This window comes from Pelmatolapia mariae, linkage group LG3_W (assembly GCF_036321145.2).
Source record: "Pelmatolapia mariae isolate MD_Pm_ZW linkage group LG3_W, Pm_UMD_F_2, whole genome shotgun sequence".
In the NCBI taxonomy this organism is placed as follows: domain Eukaryota; kingdom Metazoa; phylum Chordata; class Actinopteri; order Cichliformes; family Cichlidae; genus Pelmatolapia; species Pelmatolapia mariae.
Genome location: NC_086229.1, coordinates 78,315,820 through 78,336,051, shown reverse-complemented (window position 1 = coordinate 78,336,051; position 20,232 = coordinate 78,315,820). Strand labels below are relative to the sequence as shown.

At 41.9% G+C, this 20,232-nt stretch overlaps 1 protein-coding gene across 1 annotated transcript; it reads right to left on the bottom strand.

Annotated features, from left to right (window-relative positions):
* Positions 1 to 4,649: 4,649 nt before the first annotated feature.
* dthd1 (death domain containing 1) lies at positions 4,650 to 19,149 on the bottom strand. The gene is made up of 10 exons (XM_063468987.1): positions 18,903 to 19,149; positions 16,163 to 16,655; positions 14,952 to 15,282; positions 13,283 to 13,462; positions 12,570 to 12,835; positions 12,323 to 12,478; positions 8,799 to 9,088; positions 6,074 to 6,327; positions 5,916 to 5,973; positions 4,650 to 5,788 (listed from the first exon to the last, which is right to left on the bottom strand). Exons 1-10 carry the CDS (start codon positions 19,147 to 19,149, stop codon positions 5,478 to 5,480), a joined length of 2,586 nt encoding a protein of 861 aa, XP_063325057.1. The 3' UTR covers positions 4,650 to 5,477.
* Positions 19,150 to 20,232: the final 1,083 nt, after the last annotated feature.

Below are 20,232 nucleotides of genomic sequence, written 5' to 3'. Positions count from 1 at the left end.
CTTCTGAGGGTGAACAGAGACAGGAAAAAAATGGTGGTGAGTGATAATAACAACTAAATGCTAATGCTAGATAACTCAGTGCTGCTACTCTAACCTGAAATGTGGGGGAGACACACTTGAATAATGTAACTTCTGCTGGCCTAGCTACTTAGCTAGCAGAGCCTAGTCATGACACCAGCAGCAGACTTGTTAGAGTAAACTGAGGGCAGGCCCTGTGAACATTTATCTAGCGTCCACACTAACTGTAGCATTGCCATTGACCATAGAGCGTATAAAGCATGCATGTTGCTAGCGGTCTAGACAAACGAAGCCAATGCTGAAGTGTGTTTAACCTGCACTTTAACAGAAGGCGGTCAGATTGCGGTAGCTGTGGAGACACACCTCAAGACTTCAGAAACCAACAAATGACATCACAGTAGCTACGTCCATCCTTTAGACTGTTCCTGGTTGTGGCGTTATGATAAAAATAAACAGTATAAAAGGTGGGTGTAGCCATTGTCACCTATTAGCTTTATTTAGCCCTTTTTTAAAGTATGAGAGTTAGTTCTTCAGCTGTCACCATGCTGCATTTTTGGAACCAGGAGTTGCCATATTTGGCAAAAAGGGTTGCATGCTGTTCTCCCAGCTAACATTAGAAAGCTTGCTTAGCAAGCTGCTGCTACAAACTGTATGTCTGAAATGGACAGACAGTTAATCAATACTCAGTCCTTATACTGATAAATAACTGACTAATAAAACACTAGAATAAAACTAAAGCGCAAACTCTTTGCATTTTCTGTACCACACAGGGAGCCATAATATTGGTCAGATAACTCAGCTGAAAAGCTCCAAAAAAAACCCACCAACAGCACAAATATGTCCCAGAGGTCCAGCTTAGTGACTCCAGGTCTAGCAGATACCAGCTGGCTACAGTCACCTGTCATTCAAAACGGCCTATAACTTTAGCATCCAGGTGGATGACATATAGAAAAGGATAAGATGTGAAAAAAGTATAAGAGAATTAGTTGCCATGATCTAACCAGAGCAGGATCTAAAGATCTGTGAACCTTGAAAGTGAAAGTGAACCTTTTGGTAGGTTTGAGTCCCGTTACATCTGTGTTAAAGTAACACAGCATTTCATAAAAAGAACATCACACCAACAGTCAAACATGGTGGTGGTAGTGTGATGGTCTGGGGCTGCTTTGCTGCTTCAGGAGGATTTGCTGTAACCAGGAATTTTGCTCTATATCAGACAGTCCTGAAGGAGAATCTCTGACCATCAGTTCATGCCCTGAACTGATGGTTGGAGTAAACTAAGTCTGAACTTTGTTAATGCTCGAAAACCCCTCCAATATACCTGAATTAAAACAATTCTGCACAGAAGAGTGGGACAACAGTCCTCCACAGTCATGTGAAAGACTGGGTGCCAGTGATCACAAATGTTTTATGGTTTTATTCTTTTAAATGAAATCATGATTTAAAAACTGCATTTTGTATTTCTTCGTCTTTATCTTTGTCTAATATAAAAATGTATTCAATGATCTGAAGCATGTGTGACAAATATGCAAAAAAAAAAACAACCTCAAAATGAGGAAAAATAGTTTTCCACAGCACTGTTCTTTCATAAAGAATAAATTATGTTTGTTTATATGAGTAAATAAGAGCCTGGGTAATTAAACCAGCCTTAGAGCTCATTTATAGAACTAACAGCTAGATTTCTGTAACTAATGGGCTTCATATTTCTCTACTTTGTCGTAAACAGCTAATTTAACAAAAAATAATCTGGGTTTTTTTTCATATATATTAAAAGAAAAGAAGTGATTTTTTGGGGGGGGGGCCCTCCAGATGTGAACGCTGCGCTCTGATAACTCTTAGGACGAGCTGTGACAGTGCATATGTTCATTCATGACTGCATCTCTGCATCTTGGTCGCATCAGACTGTTCTACCTTGACAGCTAGAAGTGCGAGAGCAGCGACTGATCGAGGTGGCGAGGATTCCTGCCAAGAAAAAAAAAGGCGAGGGGAGCTGAAAACGAAGAGGGGGCTGATGAAATGAAATGATGAAACAGATGAGGTTTTAATCAGAATATTTTTATGCTGGCGCTCGGCGGGAATTCCTTACTTCATCAGCTCTCTGTACCCACCCGACCACCCCCCCCCCCGACCAACTGGACGACAACCAACTTCCCAGAGTGCATTGCTGTGTGGCCTTTTCAATAATGTAAAGGGGGGACAGACGAGAGATAAAATGAGAGAGGAAACGATTTCCTGGCACCGTGGGAGCCCCCTCTGTGACATTTACCTCTAGTGGCACCCTCAATGTGTGTGTGTGTGTGTGTGATGGCCCCATGAAACACTAATGATGCCCCCCTCTGCCACGCACAGTCAAAGCGCAAAACTCTCCCGCCAGCGATGCCACACGTGTCCTTTACAGTCACACTGGAAGGAAAGAAGGAAGGAGAGTGAGGAGATAATAGCCGAGATGGAGCGTGGAGGGGTTGAAAAGGAATTGTGCGAACAATATTTCCATCCACAGATGGAGCTGAGGAAGAGCAGAATAGAAGGGCGGCAAATAAAGGGAAGAGAAAAGGTTAGCGGCGAGAGGAGGCCGCTTTTGTCAGCGAATGGCAGAGAAGGAGCAAGGGGGGATCGCCTCGTGCGATCTATCAGCTCCACCTGTTACTATTTCATACTTCATTAAGCGTCTCTCCTATTTGAAGCGGCGGGTGGTGTTCTCTGTCTTCGCGGGGTGTCCCCTACCCCCCACCTGGACACATGGCATCTCATTACCTCTCTGCTCCAGCTCAGGGCCTGCAGAATGTCACACAGCTGGAGTACGAGGCTCTGAAGATAGATGAAACAGAAAAAGAGAAAAAACCCTCTGAATGTCTTTAAAAAGACGGAGCCTACTGAGAATGATGTGTTTGCCTGGCATTATTATCCTGTTGCAAGGTCCACCTTCGGTTCAGCGGAAGCACTCGGACAGATGGCGTCACGTATGCTCCGAGCGCTCTTTGATGTGCAGAATTTATAGAAGAATTGTTGACCGCAAGCCAAACGATTTCTGAGGCAAACATTCCCACCTCACGATCGGTGTCTGATTCTTGTGCTGAAAGGCTGTCTTTGATTAGTTAATCCCATTGATCCAATAACCAGATCGCCTCTGCTACATCAAATATAGGCGTTTCTTTCTGATTGTAGATGCATGCACTTTGACACCAAATCTAAGAGTTATCTGCAGATCTTCTGTTGGGGTTTTTAGACACTTTGTTTTTCTCACGCTGAATTTCCTGTGGTGGTCAGTGCTGTTTGAAATTTGCACCGCTTTTAGACGGTGAGTCTCAGAGTGACATTATTTGGTTCAACTGTCAGACTCGTCCACAACCACAACCAGTGGCAAAATGTAGTGACGGTGTAGGCGTAGGGCGGCTGGTAAATCTGTAAAGCGGGTCATCTACCAGATGGAAAGTCCCCGGATCCTCCTGTCCATGTGTCAAAGCATCTTTGGCCAAGATACTGAACACTGTGTTGCCTCAGATGCATCCATCGGAGAGTGAGCGTATGAATGTTAGAAGTGCTTAGGTATAGATAAGATCACTGTGTGTGTGACTGGGTGAATAAGACTTGTATTTTGTATTAGTAGAAAATAGTAGTCAAAATAGAGTAGAAAGGTGCTATATACACCTAATATAAACAGTCCTGAGCCATCAAGGAATGGACTCCACTCGACCTGTGACAGCGTGCTGTGGTATCTGCACCGAGATGTTAGCAACAGATCCTTTAAATCCTCTCAGCTGCGAGGTGGAGCCTCCATTGATCAGATTTGTTTGTCCAGAATAAACAAAATAGACAGTCCTGTAAATAAGATGTTAGTTAACCTAATGTTTGTTTTTGAAAAGTTCCTTAAAAATGATTTTAAAACTAGAACTCAGTAAAAGCGTAGATCCCTGGGTGGCTCCGTTGGTTACAATCACCTAAAACATGAAAGATCTGTGCTTTGAGACTGTGAGAGAATCTCTGGGAGGTTTGCATCAGGAAGGGCATCCAGCTTAAAAAGAATCTGTGAAAATCAAATACGTTGATCTACCTCCACAACGACTAAAAGTTATAAAGTTAGCATCTTCTCCAGCTAATCATTCAGTGTGTACTGCAGGATAAAGCTGGTTACTCCTGGTTTTAGTAGCATGATCTGCAAATTTAGCCTAGTCTGTTTTTACCTTTGAAGCTGCCTGGAGCCACACTGTCTGCAGTAACTGTGGTGCAAACTTCATGCAGTCGCTGAAGAATGTGCTGGGTGTGCTAGTGTTAGCTTAAATCCTTAGCATCCAGGACAAAAAAGGCAGACTTTACCTGTGCACCTAAGCACACCGTAAACGATGTACTTACTCCCAAACCCCCTTTTTGCTTTGCAGGAATTTAAAAGCCTAAGAGGCTAGCTGCAGCTTGCTTACAAACTCCTGCCATTAAAGCGGTGAGATTTAAGGAGCAGTCACTTCCACATGAATGTGAAACTCCACTGATTTGTAAAGTAGAAAAGCTGCTGAATGGATGGATGATTTCTCAATTCCTCAAATTCCTTAATTTAAGAAAGTACACACTATGAAAGGATTTGTTTTAATATCACAAATTCAATGGACACAAATTCATAATGCTGTCCTGAATTCATCCAGCTCATACTGCAAACAGAAATATATTTTAGTATCCTCATAACAAGGAAAACAACTTTTATGACTCAGTCATTATCTGACTCGGTCACGTCTCAAAGATGACTCGGTGTCAGGAGCAGACGAAAGGAGGTCACAGCTCTGTGTCGTTGTTTGTTTACGCAGAGGGGAGAGGCGGCTGACTGGTCCGCTAAATCACCTCCCTGCCAGCGGTGGTGACAAACTACCAAATAAAGTGAGAAAGTGAAGGCTCTGTCACAGATTAGGGCTGCCAAGATGTTTGAGTTTTAAAAGAAGACTGAGAAAACCTAGAGACGGACAGAAAACCAGCGACGAGTCTAGCTGATAAGAAAAATAATCCGGTCGCCACAGATGTGCTCTGTGCTCATCTGCATTCAAACTTTGCAGCTTTCACTGCGTTATAAACTGCATTGTGAGGTAAGACTGTAAATCGTTATAACAACATACATATAAATGCTCCAAACCTTAGAGGTCTGAACCCTGCAAGGAGTCACAACAGTAATATCACAGCTGGGTTAAAACATTTGCTCATCTGTACTGCAGTTCATTTTTTAAAATCTCCCCAGTTTTTCACAGTTTTCAGAGCTAACTGATACTATAATACCATAATAATGGTCTAAAATTAGGCTTTACCTCTAAGACAACTACCAAAACAAAAACAAAAGGTGGGGTTGCATGCCCAGAGAAGAGCGCTGACTCTCCTTGTGCGATGCTGACCTCGTGTGGATCACACGAAGCACTGCAACCCAGTGGCTTGGCTCGTATCAAAAGCAGCACTTAAAAGGCAGCGTGAGCGCTCCTTTCTGGGCCTCCTTAAATCTGTGACTCCTGCCTGGTAGCTGCAGCCTGCCTCAGCAGCAGTTCTCTGGCCAGATCCGGCCTGCCGATCTTGGCCAAGTAGCGAGCGAGCAGAGAGGCCTTGGGTTGGTTCGGGACGGCGGGCAGCCCTCTCCTCCACATGGCCAGAATGGTGAAGGCACGGGAAGAGAGACCGCTGCTCCCGGCTTGGATCGTCACCAGCTGAGCGGTGCTGCGGCAGAGTCGCAGAGAGAGTGCCAGCAGGGCCGTTTCCTCCTCTGAGAGCTCCTCGGACAGCCAGAGAAGAAGAGAGTCTGAGAGGGAACCTGGTTGGATGGGCAGGTGATGGATAAATGATGCATTTTTTTAGTATCTGGAGCTGAGGCAGCATTAAAGAGTGTGGCAAAGAGACAATGAATGGATTGTGGAGCAAGCAGGCAGAATTTCACCCACCTGTGTCCTCACATAACTTCACCCGGGCTGTAATGGGCCGAGTAAGGTTTCTCACTTTCTAAAATGACATAAAACAGTAACATTCTTTTATTTGAGTCTTTTACATGAAGCATAATGTTTCATTTTTGGGGGGTGAGGGGGTGAAGTCAGACCTTTACCTTGGGTAAAGTCAGAGACAGCTTACAGACGGGATCTCCCAGAAGCTTCGTGTCCTTCAGGACAGCTTTGTCATCCCGCCACTCCAGCTGACCTCTGGTGACCTTATAAAATATGGCTGTGCCCTTGTAGTGAGGAGAGCTGTAGTTTCCAAATAGGTCCACCTCAGTCAGATGCACTAAGAGGTGATTCTTCCTCTGGCTGTGGAAGGTGATGCGCTCATGCGTGGCTTCATTTTTGTTGGTTTGAGCAGCAGCTGCAGAAAAATAAATATGCACACATTTAAAAAGAGGCCTGATACAATTGTATGAAACTGCTTTACTAACTGAATTTGATGCTAACTGAATTTCCTAGGTTATGTTTGTAACATTTTCCTGTATTAAACTTGTATACTGCCAGTTTGTGAACAGAGGGTAAAGTCACTTAAAAATTAGACCTTAGGGCTGACTTGTTGGACCTTTACAGCCTCTGAAGTGATTTTGTAAAGCACTTGGTTTTCCTCAGTGCCTCTCCTTTGTTCTCTGACACATCTATATCTATCTATATAACAAGCAACTCCAACTCAGGCTAGCTTAGAAAAGGACCAACCAGCCAACAAATGAGCTCCCAGTGCAACTCAGACTTCAAAACAAACCTCACATAAAAATAGAAACTAAATCTGAGTTCAGATGGGTTCAGATGATATTTTAAAAGCAACAGCGTTACTTTAGCTTGGTCCCTCACTATTTGCTATGTTAGGTAGCAAGTGATTTGTGTTAGTAGGTAAGCTAATGCTAGCCAACATTAGCCAGAAGAAAGACAGTTTTATCAAGCAAAGCCATGGAGCAAGTTAGGGCTGTGGTGTATAAAGACAGTATAATACATGGTCTTAAAGGTGAAGTTCATTAAACTGCTGCTCCTGCTTTCAAAAGGACTCTCAGTGTTGTAGAAGTCTATGGGAAAACAACCCTCGGACTTGCCTTTTAAGTCACACTTAATAACAATGATTCAATTTTGCAAATTTTGGTTAAAATGGAGAGAAGTTTATGGAAAAATGGCCTTTCAGCTCCATTGTACTATGACCTCACTAAACACTTTAATGAGACTATGGCCTCAGTAACTAGTTTCAGGTGTTATCGAACAGAACATGATTTTAATTTTATAAAGTGAACCAAAATTTTCCTTTGGGGTTGTGTCAGGAAGGGCATCTGCCATAAACCTGCCAAATCAAACATGGAGATGTTTGTGGCGACCCCCTCGTAGAATGACAGCAGTCGAAAGTAGATTTAAATATTCAATTTTATTCAATTTAGTTCAAATTTATTTTTACAGCGCCAAATCACAACAACAGTTGCCTCAAGGTGCTTTATATTGTAAGGTAGACCCTACAATAATACATACAGACAGAAACCCAACAATCATATGACCCCCTATGAGTAAGCACTTTGGTGACAGTGGGAAGGAAAAACTCCCTTTTAACAGGAAGAAACCTCCGGCAGAACCAGGTTTAGGGAGGGGCGGGGCCATCTGTAGCGACTGGTTGGGGTGAGAGAAGGAAAACAGGCTAAAAGACATGCTGTGGAAGAGAGACAGAGATTAATAATAAGTGATGATTCCGTGCATAGTGAGTGAAAAAATGACTGACGAAGAAGTACTCAATGCATCATGGGAATAGAGTTAAAAGCTAGGACGGAGTAGGGTATACTTTGGGGCGGGCCTATATCATGACTGACATTTACAAGATTCTACAGTATGAGCATGTAGCGTCGATAAGATCCACCTTTTGCTTGTCTCATCCAGTTTTAAAATATCAAATACACACAGCAAGTCCATCTTTTGTATACAGTCTATCATATATATAGATATACATTTTAACCATAGATTTTTAAAATGTTTTAAAGCCAGTAAGTAAACGTGTTTAACATCGAGTGATCCATCTATCTCGTCCAGTTTCAACACACCAAGACGGCGATGGCGTAAACACTCATCTAGAGGCTTCTAAACAGGCAGTATCCCCATCTTTTATACTGTCTGCTGTAGTGTACCGTGGGAAACAAAAGAGGAAACATAAGAGTATTGTACTGTTGAAGCATTCAGCTGGCTGTACAAACATATCATTCATCCACTTTATTATGTGGTTACTGTCTTACGTGGTGACCAGGGGATGGAGGCTAAACTGGTTTAGACCTGGTGCTGCAGCAACTGTTTCACACTTCCCACTACAGTATATCTTTCTTATTTACTGCACTAGATGTGCAGTGCTCCAGCTAACCCAACAATAATAATAGCGTACAAGGATTTGCACTTTTAAATCGAGGCCTTTTTCAGTGTCACGCGCGTCCAGCCAAAGTAAACAGGCCTCTTTTAATAAGAACAATGACTACATGGTGACAACAGAAGAGCGAGCAGCTGTGTTTGAGGCTCACGGAGCTAAAAGTTGAACATCAGGATTATTTTTGTAACAAATAAACAAAAAAAAAAAAAAAACAAGTTAAGCATGTATGATGTTTAGAGTGTTCACTATAAAGCTGATTATTTTTTCAGATTCACTGATAGAAACCATTGAATTAATTAAAATAAATGATGACCCAATCCTTGATGAAAAGCCAACATTAGACCTGTGAGAAGCCTAAATGTATAAAAAGATGAAGATTCTCTTGTGTTTCTTTTGTCAGCTTATGATTATTTTCCTTAAACCACGTATGAAGCTTCTGTAGGAGAAGCCAGTGAGCCAGCTTCACACTTTACCTGTGCAGGTGATGTTGCCGGTGAAACGCAGGAGAAGCTGATCTGCCTCACGCATCGAGATCTCCGAGGAGGTCTCCACCAGGTCGCTGTAGCCCTGAGCTCGCAGCCTGTGCAGCTCCCAGCTGAGGTCTCTGCTGGGCACAACGGCCACCAGGAGGGCGCGAGACTCGTCTCGGCTTCGCAGGAGGACGACTGTGACGGCGTGACAGCAGACCGACTCCTCCAGCTCCTCAGCGAGGCAGGTGAGGTGACAGGGGCGCAGCGGGGAGAGGAGACGAAGCACGAGCAGTCTGAGCGGAGAAGCAGACGGAGGACAAGTTAAGGAGTCTAGCTCTGGGGAAAGATTAGATTGCCGCTGAACAGGGAAAAGACTCTGTTATCGCAGGCGGGAATACAGATGTAATAGACTTAAGACAGAATGGAGAATTCATGAAAACCTACTGCACACATTTTTTTTCTCCCCTGAAGAAGCTGTTTTAGATAAGAAAGAAGAGAATTATAACTCGGGATGGAAATGAGAATCCAACGTTATCACAGCTGGGCCTATTCTTTTAAACAGGTGACTAGAGTAAGACTTAATTTTCTCCTTCTTTATAATGTCTTTAGGGGTTTCTTAACACTTTAGTCTTGCCATGCTGTTCATGTGCGTATGCTCTGACACGTTAAAGCCTGGAATCTAAAGCATGTAGCTGCACCCCCCCCCCTTATCCATGCGGCCTTGCTTTAAGCCCCTTATGTAAAGTAAAAGCTTTCTGTAAGTCTGGTTTGTTGTAGCGTAGTGTAGCATTTATCTTTTATTTTTATTTTTTTTTAATGCTGGCACTTAAGGCATGGCCGTGATGTTGAGAATACATGAAAGGTACAGCAGAGCCATGAGTGAGGAAATAATTAGTTTTCTCCTGTTTGAAGCAGAGGAAATGTTAATCGCTCTGGAAGTTAGTGCAACATAACCTCACTGAACCAAATTAACTCGTGGATTGTTGCTTACGTTCGCTGCCGTGTAAGTAAAGCGAAATAAAGAAACATCTGGGTTGTTGAAAAAGAGAAAACATCTGGGAGAAAATGCCTTGTTGATGACAGAGGTCAGCAGACAAGGACAAGACTGCTTTGAGATGACAGGAAGGCAACAGTAACATCAAATAACCACCTATTACAACCAAGGTGTGCAGAAGGGCATCTCTGAATGTGCTATTTGCTGCACAAAAATGCCATTATATATTATAAATGTATTTCTGCTGCAGGGGTCCCACAGCTGCAAAGTTTTTCCTGCACAGCTGCACAATTTAAGCCTCATCATGTTTCCACCGGCGCTGTAGAGTAGAGTAGAGTCCTGTTCCTTGATCCTGTGTCTCTTACTGTCACTGTGTGGTCAGGGGGACTGTTTTCTACGCCATCTACATGGTTGGGGGACTCCTGATTGCGGCCACTGTTGACTTGGCTGTGAGGACGGCTCATAACCCCGATAACCTGCTGCGCCTGTCACACACTCTCATCAACCTAGTGGGCAACAGATGTCAAAAATATGTTGTAAGAAAGTCCTTTAAGTCCAGTTCTAATAAGAATCTGCATGCATAGCTACTCTAGTAGAGTCCAAGAGAGCTTTAAACACCACTGATCCCATTTTTAGTTAAATGTACTGCCAAATCAAACAGATTTTTACTCTATTCTAATTATGTGCTCCTTCATATCTTGCAGGTTAAGTCTGCGGTAAAGCAAAAACTGAAACATCTGCACTTCACTGAGAGGTTCTGGAAAACTGTTCCTCAGTTTGTGCTGCTTACATATACATAAATGGGACAAATTTATATGTTTTTTAATAGACTTCCACATGTTTCCAGTCTCAACAGTCTCCTTGACGTGACAAGACTGAGAGAAATTTACTATTTTAAGGTTTTACGGGGAGATCTCGGTTCCCCTGGCAATCCAACAAACCTGGAGTCGAAGCCTGCCAACTGGATCTCAAAAAAAAAGGTACAAAACGACATGTTTCATGTTTTAGATTTCCTTAAAGATGGCACTGCCTTATTTCTTTTTGCAGTCATTTTCAAATGTCATTTTTTTTGTTCACAGTTTAATATCCCACGTTTGGACGTGTCTACACTTTTGACTAATACTAAAAGTTTCACTTCAGGTACCTCTTTTGCTCTTCTGCATTTAGGTGCAGGATTTATTACATCTTCCTGTGTTGTTCGAAGCGCCAGCGAATTCTGAAACTTCACATTAGAGCCAACGACATAAGGCTGAAAACGTTCAGGCCTTCGAATAAACTACAGTGGCTTATTGAGCTTGGCAGAAAGGCACATGCAAGGAGAGATATAGTAAGAAATGATCACCGTTTACTTGAAATCTTGTTGGAGAATGCTGTTAGGAGCCTGCTTTTGGACACAGTATTATCTTTTTCAGGTTTTTTTTTTGCTGGATGGACAAACAGGACAAATCGGCCTTGGCTTTGAAAGAAATGATGCTGCAAATGAGCGCCGCCCGACAAGTTTTACTCTCTGGGTGTCTGCTCTGTCCGTGGCTCTGCTTTGGATGCTCCTGCCTCACATTGCTCTTTGTGCAGTGATGTGGTTCGGCTGGAGAGTACGACAACACATCAGCTGAGTCAGCCGCTGTCACAGAGATGCTAATCTACCGTAACTCTTAACGAATAGGCTCAAACTTCTTCGTGCAACCTCAAATCGTTGCTTATCCCTCCAACATGACCGAAAACCATCTTACATTTGGTTTTACCTCCACACAGGTGGCTTCAGAGCTTAAAGTGCATTTCTAATAATTACCTAGCACACTGTCTCCTCTCTGCTTCATATCAAATAATAATCACTGCTCATTCTGCAGATCCCATTTAGCATTTTATTGTTCCCAACAACAACTCAAACTCCTCTCTGCTGGCTTTAAAAAAAAACCCAATAAATATATATACTAAACGTGTATCTACCTGTGTGCAATGTAGACTGTATACAGAAGATGGACAATGGTTGATGTCATCACTACTGAAACTGCACACTCATTGGCTACTGACTTGCCAATCACAAATCATCAGCCAATGAGCCTATTCTAGATAATCCTCCTTTCTGACACTAAATAACTCAAACACAACAGAATTCACGTTTTATTCAAAACAAGTGGCTGATCTCATAAACTCAACAGGAAAATGTGTACATGGGTACAGACAGGAAGCTCACAGACTTGTGGTTTTTCATTTGACATCATGTGAACATTGTTCAGCAGCTGTCTGCCAAAACCTCAATAGGACTGGAAGCCTTTATGCAGTCAACGGCGTCATGCCTTGGTGCCCATTAAAGCCAGTTCAGGGTTAAGACACTTACTCATTGGCTTCATTTTCCAGTCCCAGAAGGTGCATCCATCTGTTTTATATATAGTCACTGGCAGACATGTTTTTATTTACTTTCTTGCCGTCCTGCGCTACAATCGACTTTGTTGTCTATTTAAATAAAGTTAAACTGCCTATTTCCATTCGCAGGTGTCATTATTGTAAGAGGAGAAAACGTGGTGGTACAAACCTGTCAAAGTTCTCCATCAGGTCAAAGGACACCAGTCCCTTCTGCGGGCTCCTGACGGTGACTTTATCCATGACACTCCACTGTTTGTCCCTTGAGCCCAGAACAACCAGCGACTCATTGGACATTTCCTTGGATTTCACAGAGGTGTCCATGAATCTGGCATAGAAACAAAACCTTTTAAGATCCCTATTTATATGATGCTGTGACACATATATAATATAATTTAGTTCAAGGACATCTGTATCACCTCAGTCTGTGGGAAGGTGAATGATCCCATGGGGGAGAATCGCTGACAGGTTGACTTTGTTGGTCTTGTTGGTCCTCCGTTTGTCCCCTTGTTCCTTTCTTTTTCGCAGTATTTGGGGGACATGGAAGTGTGACCGTGAGGGGTCTTCTCAGGGGCATCGAGGTCGGGTGGGTGAGGTAGAGCAGTGGGCTGGTAGACACCACCGAAAGATAGGCGTAATTTCTGGACTTGACAGAAGCCAGGAGCACGGCATCTAGCGGCTGGATCTGAAGCAAACAAGGAAACAGCTGTTCTGCGTGATTTAGGCAGCAGTTTAGACAAAAGCCATTTGATATGAGAATTTGTCTGTTTTTTTCCTGTTGTTCTATCAAAAGAGAGGGAGGTGGTGGATTTGACGTAAGATCAAGGAACAAACTGCTCGTACACCAGTGTTTGGTCTCAGGAGTCAATTGAGAAATCGGCCACAGCTGTTTGTGCCTCACAGCAAACATCTGTGAAACCTTACGTCTGTAAATTACAAGCAAGCTTTCTGTTACTTCATCATTTCTCCTCTCTATTTTCATCTGAGTTTTGGAATCATTTCAAAGGCTTCATCCCAAGAAGCTCTTCCTATCTCTCAATGCCAACCAGACCTCACTTCTGCAACTCTTTTCTTTACTTCTACTGAAAGTAAAGTAGGAGAAAAAGGGGTAATGATCAGGGTATTGTCATACCGTGGTTTGCGCTATTACAGGTGCAGTAAAGGATCCTGGGAGGTAGTTCAGACAAATTCGGGGGTCCATGGGGAGTTTTAGTAACAACCCCTTCCTGGGAATGGTGTAGTTTTCTAGTTTTAAACAGGAAACCACTGCAAAAAGACCCACAGAGTACACCTTCACCTCTGCAAATGAGCCCTAACAAAGAGAGAAAGAAACCACGGCTTAAATTTGTTACGGGCAAAACATTTGAACCATCTTTCACCAATGAATATGTTTTTGAAAGAAAACACTATTCTCAGTGTTTCTATGTTTTTTAGGTTAAGAATAAGTACGATTACAGGAGTTGCAATTGTTACTTTGTTGCACTCATGTAAGATACAGCCACCCTCTTTCATTTCAAAGATTTTACACATTGAGTTATAATACAATAAAAACTTGGCAAGTCCTAAAATGATGTAATTATAACCACAGATAAACAAGAGCATGACTTATTATACCACATCATTATTTATTTAGCAAAATCTAAGCCAAATATGAGAAACAGTGCATGAAAAACTACAGTAAGTACACCAAATGTTTCAATAGCTTAGAGTACCACATTTAGCAGAAGCAACTTCTGTATGACTTTATTAGTCTCTCACATCGCTGTGGAGCAATTTTCGCCTACTCTTCTTTCTAACCTCGCTTCAGTTCATTGTGGTTTGTGGGCAGGTTTATTTGTGTACAGCTCTCACCACAGCATTTAAGTCAGGTTGAGATCTGGTCTTTAACTAGGTCATTGCAGCAGCTTTATTCTTTTCTTTTTCAGCCATTCTGTTGTAGATTTGGTGCTTTGCTTGGCATCGCTGTCCTGTTGCACTACCCAGTTTCAGCCAAGCTTCAGCTGTCAGACAGACAGCCTTACATTTGACTCTAGAGAACTTTGGTGTACAGAGGGGTTCATGCTTTACTCAATAAGTGCATGCTGTCGAGGTCCTGCGGCTGCAAAACAAACCTAAGTCATCACCCCTCCACCACCGTGCTCCACCGTTGGTATGAGGTGTTTATGCAGATATGCTGTGTTTGGTTGTCTCCAAATGTGTTGCTGTGCTTTAAAAACAAACATCTGTACCAGAGTTCTTGTGGTTTATTCAGATACAACTTTGCAAACCTAAGTTGTGCTGACATGTTCTTTCAACAACACAAATTCAGTTTGTTATTTTAACTCATGTAATTGTATTTATTCTTAACCAAAGATATACAGAAACACTGGGAATACAGTTTTATTTCAGAAACCATTTTTTCAGTGCAAGATCACTAAAGTATTTTTAGGATTGCTGTAGCTAAAGGCTGATTTGAGAAATGATGTTTATCTAACTAAAATGTAACAGTTTCGATTTGGGTTAAAACGCCCCAAAAATAGTAAACGGTGTACCACAAGGCTCTATGTTAGAGCCTTTTCTGTTTTCAATTGTTCCATAGTTTGGATCTTTATATACATGCATCCATGAACACTTTATAGAAGACCTTTTGTTCTTTTCTTATTCTGGAATTTTTTTAAGAAAAGGGTTCAGTATACAGCTCTAGATTATATTAAGCGTCCATAAAATAAAGTAAAATAACATAAAATAAGCATTACACAGGAAAAAATTATGTTATTTGATCAATATTTGAACAAATACTTGTAAGTAAAGGAAAACCTTACCTTCTGTCCTCCATACATGCCCTCTGTTGCTATGGGAGCGATGTAGCTGACCCTCTTGTCCTCATCTATTATCTTCACAGCGACATCTCTGTAGCTGCTGCGATGGCGTGCTTGGAAAGGCACAACCACAGTAATGGGGAAATTAAAGGCTGCTCCGTGTTCAACTTTGACCCGGATCACTCTGCTAAGCAACTCCTCTGAGCCAGTCACCATCAGGCAGCTCAGGGCATCAGCCACTTCACACCTCAGGGCTTTAGCTGCACCTGCCGGCGCTCTGATAAAGCACGCGTCTGGTACATCAGAATGGCTGCCCTCCAGCTGACCAGTGAGCCTAAATGATGTTTTTAAAAACACATAAATGCATATCTTTAGAAAAACGATTCATGATTTAAATAAAGTTTGACTGTTTGTTTCTTCCTTTTATTTTATTTTTTATTTTTTTTGCATGCTTGCATTTGCTCTTAATGCTTTTAAGTAGAAATATTATTATCTTGATTTTTTTTTTTTAAGTGCAAACATATTAAGACTTGCTGAAATGCCGGAGAATGCACTTTCCATATCAGCTCTCTCCAGACTTAGCCTCTCCCTCGGATCTTAATGTTCCTGATTTGTTTGGCTTTTAGATGTATGTGTGCAGTGGCCTGACAGTGAACTGTGCAAAACAGCTGGCTGTGTGGAGGCCAGGAGGTCAAAAATGTGTGCGACTTGTGATAAAGCACTGCAGAGAGTTTGTCCCGTATCAGTGAGCAGGAGAAATGAGGGGAAGGAAATCATGTCCAGACTCGCAATCATCCCAACAGAGGGCACAGAACAAAATGCTCAACATCTTTTTGTTTTCTTTTTTTTTAGGCGTGTGGATTACTGATGTTGCCAGTACATTGTCAGCAAGTGGAAGAAAGTATTAACTACTTTCTTTGTTTCCAACAAACGTAAAATGATGTGCTACCTCACACTGTGCACGAAATGTGTGTAAACTGACACAGAAGAAGTTTCGATTTCATTATGCTTGAATAGCCTCATCAAAAAAACAAAAAACTGAATGCAAACATCATAGAGCTTTAAGCAAGAGACCACAAACATGCAAGATGTTGCATATTACACTGACAGGAAGTGTGGGTTAAACATAAATACCTTAGAAGACCTAAAGGGAAGCAAGACCTTATGTGTTAAGAGTTTAAGTACGGTAAGCTGTGATGATTTAGTCAGCTTACCCTACGGTAATCCATTTTCTTTTTCTCTTTGCGCTCTCATCTTCCTTTTCAGTCTCCTCCAGTAATTCAGTCTCAGAGTTAGCGGATTCCTCCAGAACGTCTCTTGCTTGACCTTTGACATGTGATTCTGCCCCGTTGTCACAATTAGAACCACAGAATGAGTCCAGTGTTTGTTCAGTGTCTGCCAATGTCTCTGTATGCCTTCGATCAGCTCCGTCCTCAATCACCCGTTCGTGACCTGAGTCAGACTCGAGCTGATCGTGGGAGTTTAGGTGATTCTTAACGTCTTCAGGTTGCGCTGAAGTGTCTGTGTCTCTGGATTCTTGACGTGCTTCACCCACGATCGAGGTCTTATCTACAGATAACTGCTGAATCGCTGCATCCAGCTTGATAATGATGGAGCTTATTTTGTCGATGATCTTCTCTATATCCTCTCCAACACTCAGAAAAATGTCGCTGACGGAGCCCGAACAGGGCCTGCATTCTGTATCCTCTGAAAAAAAAAATTAAACCTTTACTTGAGTTTTTAAATTAGTTACACTTTTTTACACACCCATCACTGAAAGTATGCATGTTTTTATGTCATTTCTTTAAATAGTCGTCGGGAATAGTTCTCCAGACTTCTTCAAGGACATTCAAAGCTCTTCTTTGGATGTTTCTGCCTTTTTTTCCTATTCTCTGTGAAGATGATCCCACACACTTCAATAATGTTGATGTCCGGGCTCTAAGGAGGCCAATCCATGACTGATAATGCTCCACTGTGTGTTTTTCTATCCAGGTATGTTTTTTCAGCATTGGCAGTGTGTTTGGGATCATTGTCATACTGAAAAATGAACCTGCTGCCAATCAGATGCTTTCCAGATTGTATTACATGGTGGATAAAAATCTGATGGGACTTTTAAAATCAAATTATGTGTTGCTGCAACAATCTACTAGTAACAAAGTGCCTAAAGATTGCAAGGTTTTCTGTTATGTGTAGACAGACACAACTCTGGTTCATCCGGTAGTAGGTGCTATCTTTACTTTAATGGTTCATAGGTATGTTATTTCCTCTGAAAATGGTCAGGTACAAGGACTGGACTGAAAAATAGTATAAAAAAGGACCCAGTGTCCAAATAAACACTTTGAAAGAACCTTCAGAGACCCTGGAGAGCTTGAGGGGGATATGAGGGTGGAGGTGTGCAACTTTGAGAGTGAAATTTAATAAATGAAAATAAATACATTGTTACTTCTGAGGCTCTGAGAATTCCACAATTTAATTTCGTTTTCTATTTTAAGTTTATTTTGTTGTCAGAGATGAGAAGTAACTTTTTTATTTTCTGGCATCTGTACTTTTACTCCCTACATGTTTAAACAAAAGTCTGTACTTTCTCCTCTTACACTTTCAAAGCAGACTCATTACTTTTGGTTTATCTATAAGTTCATCTATAGGGTTTATTTCAGGGGTTAAAGTGGGCGGGAAGGACTGAATGTATCCGTTAGTTGTGGTTGTGGTACTTCAGCATTTAGCTAGCGCTACAGAAAAGGAGGAAGCATGAAGAGAGTTCTATTTTAAGTGGCAGATCATTTCAAATACATTTTTTCTATCAGCTCAACAAACTTCAGGAAACACACAAACTGTTTGTGTGCAGTTTGTCGTACACTGCGTCTGCGAGCTAAAGCTCCAGCTGCTGTATTTCACAGGGGGATAAAAGAGTGAGAGCTAACTTCACAGACATGGAGGAAGATAAGAAAGGCAGGACAGGAGAAGAAGAAGACGAGAGAGTAGATTTAAAGGTAAGGACAGCTCAGTGGTGTTTGATAAACTCCAGATGTATGATGTCATAATTTTAATTGAATCTGTATATGATGTGTTTTGATAAATGATGCATTTTTTTTGTCGTGAAATATCCTAAAAAACAAACTAAGCTATACTAACTTTTTGATACTCAAAGGTTGCATGAAAATACTGAGCAGTTCAGGATAAACAGGTTAGCTTGCATCAATGTGGTGAATTCCCATTGTGTTGAACTGGTGCACAGTGGCTGTGGTGGTCATAGTCAGATTTAGGTTACATCAAGTGTTGCAGAGATGAATTTGCATTTATGCAGATGATACTTAGATTCATTCACTGAATTCCAACTTTATACCAACTGTATATAAAGTATAGAGAGTATAGTATCAGTGACATGGGACAGCTGTGAAGCAAGCAGCAGGTCAGCTGATCACACTAAGAAAATCTACTGAAGTTCATATTAGAAAGTGTTGTGAGTTGTGATTCTTTTCCCTGTGCTGAGCCACTACACAGGTCGTAGTGCTCCTCCACCTGCTAAATCGCACTTTCACCCCTGACTGTTCTTAGTGTACTGTTTAGCAATGGAGGCAAAGTCTCCCTCTACAATGTCGGCAACAGAAAATAGTTATTTATTTACATTTTCTGTCACTGCTTGTGTCCTAGATAACAGATTCAAGCTGAGTACATTCATTAAAACTACAGATTGGGATAATGTTTGTATTCTTGTACACTAATATTATTTTATTATTATATTTACACAGTACAAAGTTTAATTACCTCTGTACAAGAATGGTTAGAATCGTCCTCCAATGAGCTACTTTTTGCTTTCTTACTTTGAGTACATTTCTGAGCCTGTACTTTTTTACTTTTACTTGAGTAATGACGTTGAATCAGTACTTCAACATTTACTGGAGTATTTTTAAACACAGGTATCTGTACTTCTACTTAAGTAAAGAACGTCTGTACTTTTGCCACCTCTGCCTGTCGTAGATGGATGCTGCTGAGCTCCACCCCCTGGTGGAGAGCTGCTGAGCGTGGAGGAACATTGTCTGAGGGCTTGTTTCCATGCTCTGAGTCTGCATGAATGAAAAACACTGACTTCCCTCAGCACTCCCAGAGCTCTCTTTTTGCAGTCTCTCTCCAGCTGCTCTTTACTCCTTCGTCTTCTTTCATCCTCCCTCTCATCTTCTCCTTCTTCCGTCCTCCCACCCATTGCTGTATCGAGATGATCTCCGCAGCATTGGACACCTTCAAGCTCCTGAACAGTTTCAGCCAATGCAATGAGGAGTCTGTCCTCGCTTGTGCAGTCAGGAAGCTTTTGTCCTTCCATGAGTTTATTTGCATGCAGATTTGTATCCACGCTGGACTGCAAAATGCAAAAAAGCTGAGAGTCAGAAGTATCTGCTCAGGCTTTTCTTCAGGCCTTTTTCTTTTTCAGTCCATCTTGCATTTGGCAAAATCTTTTCCCTGCTTTTAAACAATTCAGCTGATAAGCGTCAAATAATGATTAAAAGAGGATTCCAGTTCTTGTGTACCTCCTTTTATGTTCCAAGCCGAAGCCCTGCTGGGTTGCTGTGTCCTTGGCAGTGAGCGTTACTGCGTCCGGCTATCCCAGTTTACAGGCGCCAAGGCTGCATTTATCTGGCTGCCAGCAGTAAAACATGTTGCCAAGGCGACCCCTGGAGGCGTGGAAGGGAGAGACAAAAGAGGAGATTCACAGGAAGGCAGAGAGCTCTGCCCATCGCACGTCTGACGGTCTCCTGTCACTCATTTCACTGCTTGCATATCCGGGCAGTTAAAAAACGTCACACGAAGCCGGGAATCATTCAAAAGCACAGCAGGAAGTTACTGGAGTTCTCCCCTGTTGGTTTGAATGCATTCACATTCATAAATCATTTGTTTTCCTAACGCCACAAGCGTTGCTACAAATGCATTAGCATGTTGGGCATCACCTAAACTATTTATTGGAGAAAAAGGCGGAGACAAACACAACCACAGAGTCATTTTGTGGGTTTCCTGTGTGGAACTTACGATGTTACAGGCCAAGCCCTTTGACATCAGTATTAAAACAAGTTTCTTGATCCTTATTTGGAATTAAAAGAATACTCAGCATCACTGTAAGAATGGGTTGGCATTCAAGTCTAATCATGTTAACATTAAATAAACGAGTCCTATCAAAGTCCTTTGATCTTGTACTGCTATAATGTTCAATGGCATTGCACTCAGCATGCATTCAGTCCTAATCTAACAAAAGAAATCACGGGATATATCCTGGACAGGAGCTGGGAATCACCTC

What these genes read in the sequence shown, in the direction of transcription:
- dthd1 (XM_063468987.1), bottom strand. Translation starts at nt 19,149, where the DNA reads ATGGGTGGGAGGACGGAAGAAGGAGAAGATGAGAGGGAGGATGAAAGA. An exon ending in AGAAAATGGATTACCGTAGG is followed by an intron (nt 15,283 to 16,162) that starts GTAAGCTGACTA and finishes AACATCATTTAG; the next exon opens with GCTCACTGGTCAGCTGGAGG. An exon ending in CTGATGGAGAACTTTGACAG is followed by an intron (nt 9,089 to 12,322) that starts GTTTGTACCACC and finishes TTCTCCGCTCAG; the next exon opens with ACTGCTCGTGCTTCGTCTCC.